The sequence below is a fragment of the Camponotus floridanus genome, unplaced genomic scaffold, assembly GCF_003227725.1.
Source record: "Camponotus floridanus strain SB8 unplaced genomic scaffold, Cflo_v7.5 scaffold46, whole genome shotgun sequence".
NCBI lineage: Eukaryota > Metazoa > Arthropoda > Insecta > Hymenoptera > Formicidae > Camponotus > Camponotus floridanus.
Window position 1 is genome coordinate 587,559 of NW_020229614.1, and position 18,441 is coordinate 605,999.

General features: G+C 33.6%; 1 protein-coding gene across 2 annotated transcripts in view; it reads left to right on the forward strand.

The window, feature by feature from the left end:
* The window catches only part of LOC105257842 (zwei Ig domain protein zig-8), a 61,462-nt gene extending 44,790 nt beyond the window's left edge, over positions 1 to 16,672 (forward strand). For both annotated transcript variants that reach the window (XM_011268744.3, XM_011268737.2), the window contains 5 exons: positions 3,782 to 3,948; positions 10,717 to 10,927; positions 11,945 to 12,072; positions 14,051 to 14,219; positions 16,224 to 16,672. In XM_011268744.3, the coding sequence (XP_011267046.1) occupies positions 3,871 to 3,948; positions 10,717 to 10,927; positions 11,945 to 12,072; positions 14,051 to 14,219; positions 16,224 to 16,330 (693 nt within the window). In that variant the 5' untranslated portion in view covers positions 3,782 to 3,870 and the 3' untranslated portion in view covers positions 16,331 to 16,672. The remainder of the gene's footprint in view (positions 1 to 3,781; positions 3,949 to 10,716; positions 10,928 to 11,944; positions 12,073 to 14,050; positions 14,220 to 16,223) is intronic.
* Positions 16,673 to 18,441: the final 1,769 nt, after the last annotated feature.

An 18,441-nucleotide genomic window follows, 5' to 3' on the forward strand; every position in this document is an offset into this window, starting at 1 on the left:
TTCACGCGTCGTCAGAAAATTCATTTAAATCATCGATAATATCTGCTATCTCGCATTAACTATTATAACAATCATCGTTACGATGAAAACGTATGTATTTTGACATATAAGAAATGACTCTGTATATTTTATCGTAAAATATAAAATATAAAATGTCGTGACTAATCAGTAACTTTTACATCCGTATAATCTAATTTGCATATAAAACAAAATTATTAATAATTTTCCTTTAATGTGTCCATCAACACGCAAACACATATGCATATGCATATTTGAACATTCTGTTTTGAGTGCAAAACGCAATAGCGACTGCATAAAATTAATTCCTAGCAATTATCCTAAACAGTGTGATGTGTGCATAAAGATATTTATTTTATTGACATCTTGATATATATATATATATATATATATATATATCTACACAAGTATTTGCAAAAGAATAAATACGAAAATATATGTAGATATGATTTGTAGGAAAAAAATAAATTTAGATATGTACATGTATAAATAATCTCATTGCAGAAACTACAGATAAAATTGCAAAACAGATATTTGTGTAGCTAACATAATTTACGCCTTGAGTGAATCATCAGTCCTTGAATACATCGACACGAAAATAAATATATCGTTACTTCAATTCGTGTACATTTTTTGCTCGAACATTTTAATGAAAGCACGCAGGAGAACTTTTCTTGCGTGAAACACGATAAAGTTTCTATGGAAGAAAATAGAAAAATTAATTTCACGAACGGAGAACGAATATGTGTGTTCGCCTGCATCGAATATGTTCGAGGGAACCACCTTCCATCAGCAAGAAACCACGACTCAATGAGTGGCAGTCTCGCGAACGAACCTAGGTAGAACGTTAACGTCACGAAAGTGCTTATACCAAGCACGTTCTTGAAAGACGGGGATTGTTTTATGGCAATAAGCGCACGTGGCCGCGATCAGACGCCGAAAAAATCCATTTGTTCACAAACTTTGTATTATCCGCGACGATACATCGCGATACATCACGGCCGATATTTTGAAAAGTTGGACGAAATTGAAGGCACGGAGAGTAACGGAGGATGCCGACGGCGATTATGCTTAATCCCACCATCGATGAAGTTTGATATTACGCGCACATCGACATCGTCTTTAAACTTCGTAGCGCTTACAAGCCCGGCAGCTATTCTCCCGTTAAAGTCCGTGGCTTAACCATTGTCTTGCGGTGATGTTAAAAACGTGAAAAATGCGTCAGTTTTCTCACGCAAATGCAATTTTAAAAGAAAATGAAGATGGCTCGAGGGGAAAAGGAGAATAAGCATTAATTGTAATCAAAATCGAGCAAAAGCAATTATTATGTTTTATCCTATTATACTTTTCCATTCTTTTATATATATTTATTTATCTCATTAAATATTCCTTTACTTTTTAAAAATATTACTTTGTGCAAAACAGCAAAATATTTTAAATGCTTAAGAACGCGTACGGAACTTGTTTGATTAAATTACGACAACTCAACGAGAATCTGAAAATATCGTCGCTGACAAAGGACAATGAGGAAGTAAAATAAGTATCTCTATCCCTATTGAAATCAACTCTGGCAATGAGCAAGAGTGCACGCAATTCCGTACTAATCGCGAACTCGCTCTACATCGCATAGTCGGAAATTCGTGGCGCACGGCTGTCTGGCTTTGTGAAGCACTTGACGAAATATAATTCGCAACTGAGAAAGTGCTTGCCGCACTCGCGGCTGATCCGGAAATGCAATTCGGAGTTGGTGATAGTTCGTGCGTGCATCGCGAGTATCTACGCTATTGCAGCTGTATAATTCTGTGTCTTAATCAAGAATCACGAATGTAAGAATACGGATTATAGAGACGAGAATGAAGGAATTATTATCAATTAGTGTTCGGAAAGCAATGTTACTTTAAAATACCATGCAATAGCATTAATATTTAATATTTTAAATTATGCCAGAGATTCACATATTCGTATCTTCTTTTATATTTTTCTCTGGAAAAATATGCTTTCCATATAACATTATGTGCAACATAAATATGCAAATACTTGTTTATACAAAAAGCAGCAGTATGACCATTTCACTGAGACGCACGAAATGCATTTATTACAGAGATAGAAAGATAAGTAATTCAATTATATCTAATAATCATAATTATGCGTCACAGACGTGTGACGCATACGCATGCGTGCAGTAAATAACATTGCATCGTTTTAAAACCGTGGGATAGGAACGCTAATAAAAATTTAATAAAAAATAGTTATATGGGCATTCAGTTAAAGAAAGAAACATTAACGATAACTTGATAATACTGAATAATCCGAGAAAAGCGATCCTTAATCAAATATTTAAATTGCAGAGAGAGCTACGCATACTGCTAATGATAATTTGCCATCGGCAAAAATCTTTAAGCAAAATAGAAAAAAACAGCATGCAGAGAGTCGTTATTTCCGCATTCGTTATTTTGCAAATGACGTTTGTCGATTTTTATTTTTCGTAGCGAAACGACTTTACGTCAAAAACTGTAGTTAATCAAAGGCGCCCGTTGCTAAAGTTAACGAAATCTAGAGTGACTGAAAACAAAATTGGTTGGAACTAGGACTACTTTTGCAACTCTTTTCGAATTTTTTTTCATTTTCAACAAAATTTCCGCATCGTCAATTTACATTTTTTCTCGTACATTTGTTTTTTCTAACAAAAATATTCAATACAAAAATACAACTTTTTCAACAAAGAGATATTATATAAATTAGTACGGAAAAAAACATGTAACATGTTTTTTTTCCGTACTAATTTACATAATATCTCTTTGTTGAGAAAGCTGTATTTTTGTATTGTTAAAAGAAACTATATCATACTTCGATGAAATATTTTCATTTCTTATATTGCAAATTTTAGATGTGTATTTAGTTGCAAGTTTAATAAATTTTGTATTTCGTATTTGCATAAAATATTAATATCGATAATTTAATCTGCAATGTATAACGTGATAGAGACATAAAGGGAAGTCTACATACAGCTATTATTAGCAATTCCGTTGTCTAAACCAATTTCAATGGAATTGAAATTATTCTGGGATTTCAATAAAATAATCCTCCCGTACATTCTGCGTAACATTGATAAAAGATTCGCAAGAGAGAAATATCTTTCAAATAGCACGCGTGATATGCTTAGTAACTAGAAAATACACGTACGGTATACGTGTGCACGATATCGCGCGGATTTCAGAGGAAATCCGGCTTTAACGTCGCACTGCCGTCACGAAAAGGAACGTTACCGTCACGTCAAGATATAATGTGATGTATTTAAATGGGTCCGTTCACGTACTGCCACGCGAACTTTTACATGCGCGACTGACGTGACGCGACAATCCGTGACGTTGATGTTACATACGATCCCCAATGTGACGCGCCGGGTGAACGTTAACGGTCTGATGCCTGAGTTTCCGCCTGACGCTTCGAAAGTCAAGTGGCCTCATAGAATGTGATGCACCGTAAATCCACCGAAAGTTGGCGGATACTCGGGGAATCTCATGGGCGCCGGCTTCCAAACTATCCTTATGGGATATCCACGAGCGCGTTATAAAAAGTTACGGGACATTCAATTATTCCGTTGCGGGTCGTAACCTGGCTTGGTCGCGTTAAAAAGAGGATCTGACATCCATGAATTAGCTATTCGTATTGGTGAACCATAGTTTAAAAAAATTATTTGCCATAAAATAGACTCTTTCCGACAGATTAACGCAATCATAGGAGGCTCTTCTTCTGTTTCCAGGTGGTATAGCGTCATGCTTAAGAAACTTTCGAACCGATTTCCTAGAGGAATGGCCGACGCCGGGCACCGGGCCCCACTTCGACACCTCTATGCAATCAAACTTCACCGGACTGGTAGGGAAGACGGTGCATCTCGTGTGCAAAGTGAAGAACTTGGGGAATCGAACGGTAAGTCATCGGAAAATCCATCGTCTGGTTCGTGACCAGAGGTGCTATATCTTAGCTTGAAGCGGACAGCGTGCTGGCCACCTACCCCACGTTGCTGTTGAATAATTTAAGGGTAGGGCCGCATAAACGACCTTGCGATCCTTCTTTCGTGATCGTAGTGGATACTTTAACGGCGCGTCACGTCGCCAGATTCGCCCGCTCACTCGCTCGTCTCTCGCCACCGAGAAACTCGTCAAACGATTTTTTAATCGATCAATGGTCGATGAAAAGTTAAACTGTCATTTCGACTGGAATATGAAAGTCAGTAAGTAAAAAAAGTAACACCAGCGCACGCGAAAGAGAAGTATTGAATGTATTAAATATATAAGAAATTGTTTTAATTTTGGAACTAAAAGCTTCTCTTCTTGATGAGAATCGTAATACATTATGCACATTGATCTCGTTTTAGCACACAGCAGATTTAATAGTATTCAACTAGTTGCTAAAATCGATCTTGAACATTTATATGTATAAATATAAGGATTATTGAGTTATTTCTAACAATAATCAATCTCTCTCTTTTACCTATATCCATCGTTATATTGAATCTAATTGTAATGATGCAACAATCATGTTCGTACAATGCAAAAAATGCATTTCTATGGGACGCGCGCTTCGCTGATGAAAAATTCGTAAAATTACTCTTCTTACGTGAAGTTCGGGGTGTCGTTCATCCAATGTAAATGGGGTTATTAAATAAACATTACTGTTCCTTCATCGAGCGCGAGGCGTCTCATGAAAAAGGCAAACGATATTAGCGTTTATGTTCTTACATTATTAACTGCCCTTTTCATATAGCGAATGGAAGCAATTTTTTTTGACGTTTGCATAGCGCATGTACGAATTATCGCTTTGAAAATTCTAGTATAATATTCTCCAATTATATTATTAAATCATTCTTTACATACGGGACTCGCGTATTTTCAGTTTAACAATTATTTATATTATTTGCTGTTTTTCCATCGCACATTTAGACATCGCAATTAATTCTGATAGGTCAAACGTACTGCGGAATAAATGAAATGTAAAGAATTACTTTCATATGACTATGTAGCAATTTGACTATGTAAAGTACAAAGTAGTATGATTACATACATACAATTTGAAATTTTTTAGAAGCGCTGCTATGCTATCAATTCGATTTCATATCGATAGTATTCATAGTATATCGATATATGTATGTGTATATATATTTTTTTTAAATTAAAATTATTTAGATTTTATTATATCTACATCTCTTGCACAAATTTGTATAAAACCTACACAATTTTAATTTTTAGGAAATATATATTTTCTTCGTTCTAAAAATCGAATGTCTCACTGATCACTTTTATTTAAGAATATCATCCAATATCACGATTACAGTAGATATGACACTTATTTCATTGCACCGTTCAATCAATTGCAGTTCTTTTTTGGTTTGTCATCGCAGAATTTAGGTCAAAGTGTTCACTCCCGATAGGAAAGTGCGAGTACATCGGAACATTCGTCATTCGAGCTTATATAAACCCCGTTACATCCTACACTTGTGATGTGCACTTAATCCGTCCTTTCGAGCTTACTTTGTTGACGTCGGATCTGTTATGATATATGACGTTACTCTCATCATCCTGAAAGATCAAGCGCCACTCCCTATGCGAATGCAAAGATGCATAATTAGCGGCTGTTTATCTAGGCTAAGAAGCCGCTGCAAATACATCGCAGAAGTTATTAGTCATCTTCGTTAGCAGATGTATAGATGCCGTAATCTGTTGAAGTTAGTTTAAATTCGACTTATTTTCCCTTCAAAAAGTGAATCAACATCGCCACAGATCTTAATAATCTCTATGGTATGATATATGATGCAAATAATAAATTTTTAAAAAATACAAGAGTTTAAGAATTTTATGTTAAAATAAATGCTTTTCTCGTTGTTTTTCTTTTCGCAGTGTCTTTTTCGTCTGTGATATACAAATTTGTTTTCTAAAGGCAAACTAAGTTTAAGGAAAAAGAGAGAGTGCACAAATATTTACTTTATTGATTATTTTTTCTGTAGTATTATTTAATATTTTAACTTTGAATGTTACATTCGCTTGATATTAATTTTACATATTAATTTTTAAATATTAATTTTACATTCGCTTGATATTAATAAAAATATGATATTCTAATCAGTTCTCATGTGTTAATCTCTGTCGATTTTAAACAATAACAATACAGCCAATCATTGCCGAACCATAATTATCTTTTGCATTTTCAAATATCCATTTCGTGGCCTTCCGATAATAATTAGTGATCACACAGTCTGTTCGCTATGCAAATACAATTCGCGATCGCACACAATGTTTCGAAAACACGCGGCTTAAATATCCACAATGGAATGTTGATTAACGGTGGGTTCGACGAGGAATATAAAATCTTTATAAACGAAGCGCATAATCGTGAACAGGGACTATGGCTTTCCGATGCTTGTGCCATCCGATGTTACACGATGATTCCCGTAATGATTTATGAATATTAATCGAACATTATATAAGAGCTTCCCTCCCTACGGATATTCGAGCCACACATAATTAAACGCTGCGTCAACGTGCGGCTCTGATCGCAAAATTAAACGGAACAAACAAAACATGTACTGAATGCACTTTCATAACGAGGGATATTGATGATGTCGATATACCACGCGCGGTTCTGAAAAGTAAATGCTGATGTTTCAAAAAGTGCAAAACTAATAATTATAATTATTATATTATTTAATAGAGTACACACTGACACAACATAAGCGAACAAATATATGTGCCTGTTAAAAGAGTACGCGCTTATTCTATGTAATATGAGTAACTTGATAAAAATTAACAGATATTTCTGAACAATTATTCTGCGCGATCCGCAGACAGTTAAGTTCCTGGGTTTTCATAAATTGTCATACAAATCCTCTCTGTAATTTTATCGTTCAAAGTGAGCGTCGTTGCGCGCTTTTACTTCGTTTCAACTGCGCTAACTCAAATTACTATTGTCAGAAATAAAAGCTATTACCGTAGCTAGTAAATGCACGCGCATTGCTTGCTTCAAAGCACTCAAGATTATTAGAAAGCGTATCGCGCGTTCGCAAAGAACCTGATGTTGTCTTTCTCTCGAAGGTGCGAGAATCGGCGTATCCTTATATATCGTGAACGCGTCGATCAATCACAGTCTTCTCTTCGACCAACGAAAGCTCATGAATAAAGGATCGATTATATAAAAAGGCTATGTAAATTTATAATGTTCCGTGATTATTGACTTTAAAGTTTATTGCAAATTAACATTGTATATGAATTATTTATATCCTGGGTCAAACGTAGTTATGGTTTATTAAATTTATGAATATTACATAATTAAATATTTATTAATATTAATAACATATATTAAAATATTAAATTATATATAATGTATGTATGTTATATGTATACTCATATATTACATAGATGATAATCATTCATGTGTAACGAAACAGTTGATACATTTATTAAAAATTGAAAAATTAACAAATATTCGTATTTGATATCGAAAACTGTGAAAAGTACGAGAAAATATATGCTTCTCTAAGGATATAATTTTCATAGATAACGTTGAGCTCTGGCGCATCACGCAATTGTATTTTCGCTCCCCGTAGCTTATCTTAAAGTCGTATGCAGGGATGCAAAGGGATGCAAAGAGATATTGCCACGCATAGTATCATATACTATTGTGGAGGTTGAATTTCGCCAAACATTGCAGGAGTTAATGCCAATGACACATACGTATCATCTCGAGTACGCGAGGACTAGCGTGAATGCTGAAATTCAACTCTGAGATAAGAAGACAATACAAAATTTCTATCGTAGTTTATAACTTCATGTCACCTTACATAAACAAATTTAGGAAACTACATGACTTTATTATTGATATGAGACTTGTTATGAATTGAACGCGATATTGCTGTAGGATGGATCACCATATGAACGAAATATTCCGCAAGAAATATATCTTTAATTTAATTAACATTCTAATTTCGCTTGCGTGTACAGTGCTGTTTTAATATTACAGTCCTATAATTTAATTCAATTTTATAATTTTTAGAAATTTTTTGTTTCTTGAGATAATCATAGTTTCCAATTTCATTTACAGCGATCGATTTTATTTGCGTCATTCCCGTAAAAGAATGTAATCCTTCGATTTTGCAAAAGCCGCGCTTTAAAGCTGCATGAAGACGAAGAATTCATCCGAATCCAAATACAATGAAACGATCGCGACCGAAAATCCCACAGCGGCAGAGTCTGTAGAATCGATTTCAATAGCCGACTATCAAAAGCCGATTTTACATTCGCATAGTGTGTTAAGTGCGCGCAGCACGACAGTTGCGACGCCTCTGTTTTCCTCGTTCCGTTCTTCAACGCTGGCAACCCCGTCGTTTCGTCCGGATGGATAGATTTTGTTTGGCTTTCAGCCGGCTACGCTAATGCCAATAACACGGTCGTGTCATCTCGAGAGCTCCAGCTGGTGCAGGTGCCGGATGCAGGATGAACCAGGACAAAACGAATCTCTCCATGGCGACGTCACTCCCGTCGAGAGGACGTCAACCCGCGATCAGTTAATACATCGAAGCTTCCGTAAAATGATCCGAAAAGCGCGTTGTCCGGTTTATTTTGCAATCGCGCAAATATATACTTTCTCCTTTTCCGATAAAAATAAGAAAAAAATCCACATGTTTAAATGTTTATACTGAGTCGTGTAAAACGACGTTATACAAAAAATCATGAAAGGAATTTCAATTATATATTTAATTATAAATATTTTTGTTTAAATAATACATTAGAAACATTGTTTTTTTAACCTGACGAAATTTGTTAGATCCATCCGTCCTGATTATGTTCAAACGGACTTTGAAGTGCTCTTATTTCGAGTGGCGACTTGAAAAATTTTCGTGCAAGCATAATTAAAATGGATGCCATCGAAAAATATGTTCCGTGAAAGCATTATTCTCGACGAGCCATAAGAGATAAAATATGCGAAACGAGGTGAGAATTCGATGGCTCTCACCTCGTTAGGTTGATCGATTTTACTGGCATGATGACAGAGTTAATTTCATCTAGAATTAAAGGACAAAAGTTAATTATTCTGCTGACGTTTATTCGATACGTATTTTATGAGCCACGATATCGATAAGTTGAAATTTGGAACAACTCATTAACTTTTCCGCAGAAATATAATATCATTACGCCTAAAAGAATTTTCAACAATCTTGTCAAATTAAAAATTAATGAGTGATAAACATGATATGTTTAATGTATAATAAGTGATAAGTAACTTGCTCTTGTGCATAACAATTAATATATTGCTTACACAATCAGCAAAATTATTTATATATATTTTCAATTTGATAAAATTATATACACTTTGTTGGACCAATTTATATTTCAATCTCTCGTTGAAGTCTCGTTTTAATTTTTTTTAATTTTTTTAATCATTAAAATATCAATAACGAATAAAATCAATCATGTCGGTCACGAATATCAGTCGTTCTGCGATTGTCGCCAATTTCCAGGGTTAATTAGGGTCAATCAAATGTAAATGCTACTCAAGAGAATGCAGTCAATAAAGTTTCATTAATGATCTATTGGCTTCTCGTTTTCTCTGTGCGAACATGGTGAAATTAGAGCATTTTATTGTGAGTGCATTAAAACTCTAATAAAACTTATGTGCATTAAATTCATTATCCGCAATACATTTTTTATAAAGTAAATCAAATTTTGCGCAAATTTAATTTATTTATTTTAATCTATAATGTATTGTGCGATTGTAACAGTAAAAATTCACCAGCAAGAAGACAATATTACAAGACAATATTAACCAAACACATGAGCTTTTAATTTATTTATCAAACGAGATGTATTATGCAAACCACAAACAATACCATAAGATAAAAATAACATAAATATACTCTATTATGCAAATTGCGACAAAGCAAAAACAATATAATTTTATTGCTTAAATATTGAAGAAATTAATAGAATATGAATAATGTTATCATTTGATGTGAGGTAAATATCTGTTTTTAAACAATGTAAAAATATACTTCTCTCGAGTTTATAAAGTTTATAATATGTTGAAAAGCTATCATCAAAAAGATTGAATATTTTGGCAGCTTTTTGAATATCACGGTTGAGCAGCGGCCAAAATTCGCTCGCGGCGCAACGTGCTGCTTTCTCGATGATAGAAAATATTAAAGATAAAAATTACTCGAACAAAAATATTAGAAATAATGTTTACAAAAAATTAAAATGTCATTTGAATGAATCTTAAATGAAACTAGTATTATAATTAACAATGAGCAATTAAAAATACAATTTATTAGAGACTTATAGATAAAAACATTATGAACATTTTGATGAGTACTTTTGATGAGTACTTTTAACAAAAGAAAAATTATTTGAAAAATGTTATTTATAAGATATTGTTATAATAAATTATTTAATATTCATATTTACATAATATATAGTAACACACACTATATGCTAATGTCTTAAAAATTTCGCAATTTAATTAAGTATTTGATTAATTTCACAATTTGATTGTTAATATACAAAAATCATTTTATTATACTATTTTTAATAATATATAATAAAAGAGAGTCTAATATTAAAAATATTAATTATTAACATTTTTTAAATATTTAATAAGCAATCGCACAAAACGAAGAATTGCATTAAATAACGATAACTCTTCTGTTAGGTTTCCTGGGTGAGGCACCGAGATATACATTTGTTAACGGTTGGTCGTTACACCTATACCAGCGATCAACGTTTCGAGGCACTACACTCTCCTCATACGGAGGATTGGACCCTGAGGATACGATATCCTCAGCGCAAGGACTCCGGGATTTATGAGTGCCAAATATCAACGACCCCGCCCATCGGCCACCCCGTGTATCTAACAATAGTCGGTAAGCAAGTAAATTTTTTATAACATTATACAATTATATAATATTAATTTGCTTTCGAGATAAAAATATTGAATCTACAGAAAGGCTTATATAGTCGATGAATATCATATTATATAACTCTAACGATTTTATCTGCGAGAATCGCAAACTTGTAATTTTCTTCAAGGTAAAGTTTTCAGTTTATTGACAGAACTCTTAGACAAAATCGTACTTTCAAGACACGTATTTATTTTTTGACGAGAGGAGGGACATAAATTTCGATATAAATTTCTCAGTATCATGTCATGAGTTTGATTCAAAGCGTTTCATTCGATGCAATATAACTTTGAAAGTTTCCCGCTAGTTTAAGAAAGTGCATCAGAGCTTCTCTGTAATTGCTTTGCATGCGATATAAACCTTGTTTAAATTACATAATAAGAAGAATATAATTAAAACTTATAATTTTTTTTATATACAAAAGTATATGATACAAATATCTTTCATCAATCTTTAACTTCAGATATTAAAATAAAAATTCCATCGAATATATGTTACATATGTATACTTTATTTCTTATTGTTAGATCAAATGCTATTATAAATTTCTAAATCTCAAATTCAAAAATTTCAAAAAAGTATAACTTGTATCAAATATATATCATAATATATATCATAATAACGCCTATAAATACATTCTTCGAGAAGTGCCTCATAAGTAAGCGTCTGAAAGGACAAGTGCGTCGCACATTTATATTCAAGTGGAGCGTGTATGTGAGATCATATATTCTTGAAGATATATCGTTAATGACCCTCGTGATACTTTAAACAGGCCGTACAGGCAAAGAGAGGATCTTATCGACACGACTTGACCCAAAAGCTCGCCTTACGACGTAGAACAGGCTCGATGTTGTGTATCGCGCGATAAAAATATTGAATATATGGCAAGATTTATATCGCCGGGCTACGATCATTTAACCGATTTACCTGCACGATCGTCAAAGTAGCTACAGATTCAAGCTGACCGCCCTTCTTGTTTTAGAGCCGATAACCATTATAGTCGGAGCGCCGGATCTCTTCGTCAATAAGGGCAGCACCATCAACCTGACGTGTGTCGTAAAATACGCTCCTGAACCACCACCGACGATGACTTGGAGTCATAATGCGGACGTGAGTGTTACCCTCGCAAATAAACCGCTGGGAAATAATAGATTTTCCACAAAAGCGAAAAACCTCTAAATTTTAACTGTTCTGAGTTCTGAACTCGATTGTAGTAAAACTTTTAGAATAGAATTCTATTGAAATCTCGATAAAAAAGGATTGAAAGTCTGACGTTAGGATTCAATTCCGTACACATTTAATTTTTACACATAAGATTATCTTTTAATTTCTATATTCAAACATTAATCTTAAGATTTTTATAGACGTACACTCGAAGAGCGTAAACCTTAACTTTAGAGGTTTGATAATTCCACTTCTGTTTTTCGTAATTTATTTCGCGTTCTTTGTTGCATCTAGCGACAACAGACGCACATGATTAATACAGTTTGTTGATGCATATTTTCTTCGCGATACTGAAATGCATTTTGCTTTTAATGCCATTTTGTGTAACAAAAATTACATGATAAACGCGCATTTCACAGTACACAAAGAATGCATTATGCCGCTGAACTCTTTAATATTGACGAACTCGTTAAAATAATTTTGCAGCGTAACGTTCGCGTGGTTTTATCATGATGATGAGATAATTACAAATTCCCCTTTGCAATACCGATATTTGCAATTCCATGTATGATATCGATAAACGGAGCTGATTCTGCGCGTACTAATGAGACGCTCGTACGTGTATACGCGACTCTCGGATTAAAAATTCTCATAAGCCAATCGATAAAAAAAGAAAAACAATAATTTCTCGACTGATTGCCGATATATTGGTACGCCATCGATATGCTCTACACTAGACCGATTCTACGTGCTTTTACTAGAATGAAACAGGAGGTAACGCAATTTTCGCAAGGCACTATCGCGCACGTTGATCAAAGTAAAACGCGAAATAGAAGATCGCTTGCGCGCGGAGCAGCCAAGGAACGAAATTATTTTTCAATTAATCCTTCGCGGTTTTCGATTCACAGATAATCATTTATTCCGTAACACGATACACAGTGAAACGATTCTACCATCTCGTATGAAGGAATACAAAGCGAGTTAACTTTCTATAGACAAAAAAAGGGAGAAAACAGGAAAGAGGAAGAGAGAGAAAAACGGAAAGGAGAAACGCGGTAGATATTTTTCCGTTCTTTGCAGGGCGTGCCACTACGCGTGTCTATCCTCAAAGGGAATACATAAGAAATGTATATATGTGCTCCCTCCTATTCTTTACGTACCTACTATTCTATACCTCGGAGGAAGGTGCCTTTTATCTTTTGCCAAAGAGGCTTCATTGCGTTGTCGGTAAGAGCGGGGATTCCAGTGAAATATAAGGAAACAGGCGCGGATTCTTTGAAAGAATGATTGCGGATGAGACGCATACGACGCCGCGCCTACATGTTCAATATTAGGCGACACGAATCAAAAGAAGAGTTAGCTCTTATTTCCGTTACTACTAGTTCGCCCGGAGCTACAATGTCTCAGAACTCAGAATTCTCAGAAACTTACGGTAGTAAAGTTCAGATAGATGCTATCTCACTTCCGACATGTGAATCATAAGGAAAAGTATGACCATCAATTTAATTTTTTTCGATTCACAGAATTGTTTTATTATTAAGTTTTAAAAGAGACATAGCTTTTATTTCTAAATTTATTTCTAAAATTATATATCCATATTTTTAAAAAATTATATTTTTGTTTATATCAATTTTTAAATATATAATGTAAACTATTCGAATTTAATTTATTCATTATTAGCAGTAATTCAGTCACATAATTATATTGCACATGGAGTGATATTATTATCACTACGAGCAATTCTATTTATATTATACTAATTTATATTACATATGTAGATGTAATCTACCCTAATGCTAATACCTCGTTATTAGCTCCTACATATTTGTGTCACTGCGTTTTTATCTCTCAATTAATCGCAAATACATCAAGCATATATTTTCATAATTTTAAAAATACAAATATTTTGTGATTTTTTTACCAGGTTATCAATTTCGATTCGCCGCGCGGTGGTATCAGTCTTGTTACGGAAAAAGGACCCGAAACGACGAGTCGTTTGATGATCCAGAAAGCCGTACCGAGCGACTCCGGGATCTATAAATGTGAACCGAGCAACGCAAATCCCAGTAGTATAAAGGTGCACGTTGTTAACGGTGAGTTGAAGTTTATGTACATTGCGAATATATGATATGGCAACGGAAACACACACACAATATTAGGTATATATAAGCAGCATATATAAAAATATACACATGTATGTTCCGATATGCGAATCAATTTATGTTAAAATATTCTTGTTTTTGTATATTATATTGTATGTTATAAAACTATTATTATATTTCAGTGAATCCTTATATATATTTTATAGTAGCCTGTTTTTCTTCGTAATTTTTTTTTCAATTTTGCATGCGATGCAAAATTTGTTTTCCAATTTCTGACCAGCATTTTGTGGGCTTTCGGTAAATTGGAAAAAATTCCGGATCCAAACGGCTTTACTGCAATTACAACGAATCGAGAGAAATGGCGCCCGTTGCGTGAAGAGCTGCGGAGAAGTAACATTGATTGACTTTTCTGTAAATATTGCAAGCTTCGAATGTACCTGGCAAGTCACGCGTTAAGCCTGAAATCGATGGCTGCAGCGATTGCTCGAACGCAAAACACCGCGAATAAATCTCTCGCACATGAAGCTGCAAAATGCGATGGATTTCGAAATCTTGTTTTTCTTTTTTTTTAATTCGTTTTTCTCACCAAACGCGATTCACTCACCGCGAGATGCGTCGATTCGCGATGACAAAGCGATTTAAAATCTGATTTTCGCGCGAAATCTCGCGCAATTTTCAAGCGCGTCCAGTTACGAGCGAAATAAAATTAAATGAAAACAGATTGTTTCGTCTATTCTGAAAGAAGGAGCTTGCTTGTTTTGTTTGTAACTTGATATATTTTTCAAGCGGATGGAATTTACGAGTTTGCCTCTTGCGCATGCAATCAAGCGCACGATGCGACTTCACGTAAAGCTTACAAGTTAATTGAGCGAATTGTTTTATCGTCTCTAAATATTGCGCATTTCTATCCCATGATTTAATTTATCACTTAATTTTTTATGCAGAAATTTTTATGACGAAAAAATTAATTTTATTCTAGAAATGAGAATTAGAAATATTATTTCACTGCGGAACAATTCATTCCATTTATTTATCTCTTTCCATTAATTATTTCATCTGTTCCATAATGCGTGACGAATGATTGGCGTACCATAATCAAAGAACGGGCATATTAATTATAAACTTGAAGCATTAATTACACATAGAGCAACAGTTGATGGATGGGATGGTCCATCGATATATAACGATACGCATACAGCGAATGATATGTTATTGTCATCACACTTATCAACATTATTCATCACTGACATGTTGTTATGCCATGTATGTTTTTTTTCAAAATTCGATAAATTTCATCCCTTTCAAAACATTCTTTTACATTTGCCTGGTTTTGCGCTAAAAATTTAACTATATATATAATATATTCAAAATTTTAAAATTTATTAATACACAAATGTTTCATTTTTTATTACATGTTTGAACATACAAAAACCACCTACGTAATTTATATAAAGCTTATTTTAATTCATGCTGCACGATTAATGTAACTTAACTTATCATTTAAACTAACTGTTGTTAAACTAACTATTGTTTGAATTAATCATTTAAACTAACTAATTCAATGCATTATTAACTTTCGACTTGCAAGGAATTTGTAATTGATTTTTTATGAAATCGAATGAATTAATTATTTACTATTTTCACTACAGGAAAAAATAAAGTAATTATAAACTTTTATACAATAAAAAATATAAAAAGATTGATACAAAAGTCATTTGCGATTATTTGAATTCCGTGTTAACACGTACAAATAAAATCAGATATATAATTTTTATTTTTTTATATTTCATGCATATTTTCTCTTTTCATCGCAGCTATAATTTAAAAGCTAAGCACTGATATATATATGACATACCTTGTATATATTTTATTTGCCACGCATATGTTGTCTCCTCTATCTGTCATGATTTTATAAAAATATGCAAAATCGTATGATTCTCACACTGCTCAGATACCGAGATCACCATGTCGAATCGATAAAAATTTATGTTGCAGAGGAACACCCAGCCGCGATGCACCATGGGGACGGAAGCTCGTCGTACAGCAAGACACGGCCGATTTGTTTTATAATTTTAGTGATAGCTAATATAATATTTCTATAAGGCGAGAAGTACAGAAACACACTTACCCCGACACACATGATGATACCAGGAGCGCGATCGCCGAAAATCGCGCGATTTGCCTATTTAACGTCGTTAACGTTTCTTGGATAAATATTTGTGCAGGGTAAACAGAACATTACCATTTACATTAAAAGAAGAGAAAAAAAACTTCCGTGACCAAAAAGTTTTCAAATATCAGCACGGCACAATAATTGGTAAGAGCGTAGTATTTTGTTAACATATATCATCAAGAACGAATAACTTACGACGTCAAAATTTATTGTATTATTTGTAAATAAATTTATTGTATGTACATATCACACAATAAAACGATTGTCTTTATCTTGATCGTCTTGACTGATATGAATTTATCAAGTCGTTATAATTTTGTTTCGAGGCAATATTGATTGCTGAAACTGATTTATTGAATAATTAATTAATTTAGAATATCCAATTATAATTTTCACATTTCTTATAATATTTTTTATAATATTTCTTTTATAATATATATAATTTTCATATTTCTTTCATATCATAATATTTACATGTCAGATAAATATGATTTTTCTGCTTTTCTCCTGAAAAAATATAGGTGCAAAATCATAGATCATCGTTAACAAGATTATGTGTACTACGTCGCAAAATTCTTCTCAAAAGTGTTGCCTAGATTGCGAAAAAGTTTGCCTCATTATATTTCGAGGAAGTTTCGCTGTACATATATTCAATAGAGCGCAAGTAGCGCATCTTCGTGCCATTCTGATTTTCCTTGGGGATGCAGAAAGAAGAAACGCTGGACACTGCCGCTAATGACAACATTAATTACACGCGCTATCTCGTGCTCGTTAATTACGACGCGGCGCTAAATTTACTTTGAAAAAATACGGGCGCGTAAATTCCGCGTTCAATCGCGCAGTAGCGTGTTCAATTAATCAGGAACAGAACTCTCCTGTACATTTTCGTCTGTTCACATCTACCGTCTTGAATGTCTATTTTATGTTAATATTAACACGATCGTTAAAATTTTAGTATCAAACTCATCCGAGACTAACGGAGATGAACAGTATTGAAGATAAAACTTTATGCGTCAATATCTCTTGAATGAGATAGTAACTTTAAGATTGCCACAATTGGATTCGGCATCTTCAGAGATCGAAGGGATCTCTTGACATTTGCGGATTGGTCCCATGGTGCCGACCAAAAGGACGTCACGTCAATTGGTCACAGTGCATCATGCTGTATTCAAGTGGTCAATAAAGGTCGACGTTCGCCTTTCTCGAGCATAGGATATAAGGAGGGGCGATCCTTGCCGCTTACTCTAGGGACCGCAAATGTTTGCCCTCTTTTCTTTCCCCGTCTTCGACCTCGGCAGATCACGTCGCTCGTACAGTGTCGTCGACTTTGCCGGCCACGGAAAGGTAAGAATCGAGATAAGGTTGAAAGTCGGGTATGTTCTACTTGTAGACCAGACTAAAACTACCCGCTTGTCGGCACAAACATCCACCGGTACGTCCATTATCACTGAAAGCATCGCCAAAGGGATCGAAGAGTTTTCACCGCGCTACGAAATCGCTCTTAACTGGATTTGTGATGGAGTTTGCAGAAAATAGATTAACAAATTAGGAGAATCGTGCACTATCTTATGTCTCTTGTCAAATCTTTTTTATATCACTTTAAATGTACATTAAATAAAATCACTTTTGTATCAAACAAAAAAGATGAGAATAATTCATATATGTTTCATTATATTTTTATTTTCAATAATGGTTATATCTTAATATTATCATCGTTGCATTAACAAATTTTTTAATAAATATATAAATAGATATATAAATTTAATTTATAAGCACAAAAAGTTTTATAAATTTTTCTTGGATCCTAAAATTAATTTGTATGCAACATTTTTTAAAGTAAAGATATGTATATATTTCTATTTTTTTAATTATTAAGAAATCAATTTAATCTTACCAATTTTTTTCGATATATATTATTATAAGAATTAACATAACGATTCATTTATAAATATATAATATTTTTTACTCTCTTGATATGATTATACTCGATAGAAATTCATAAAGTTAAATATTTGAATATGAATTAAAAGAGAGATCAAA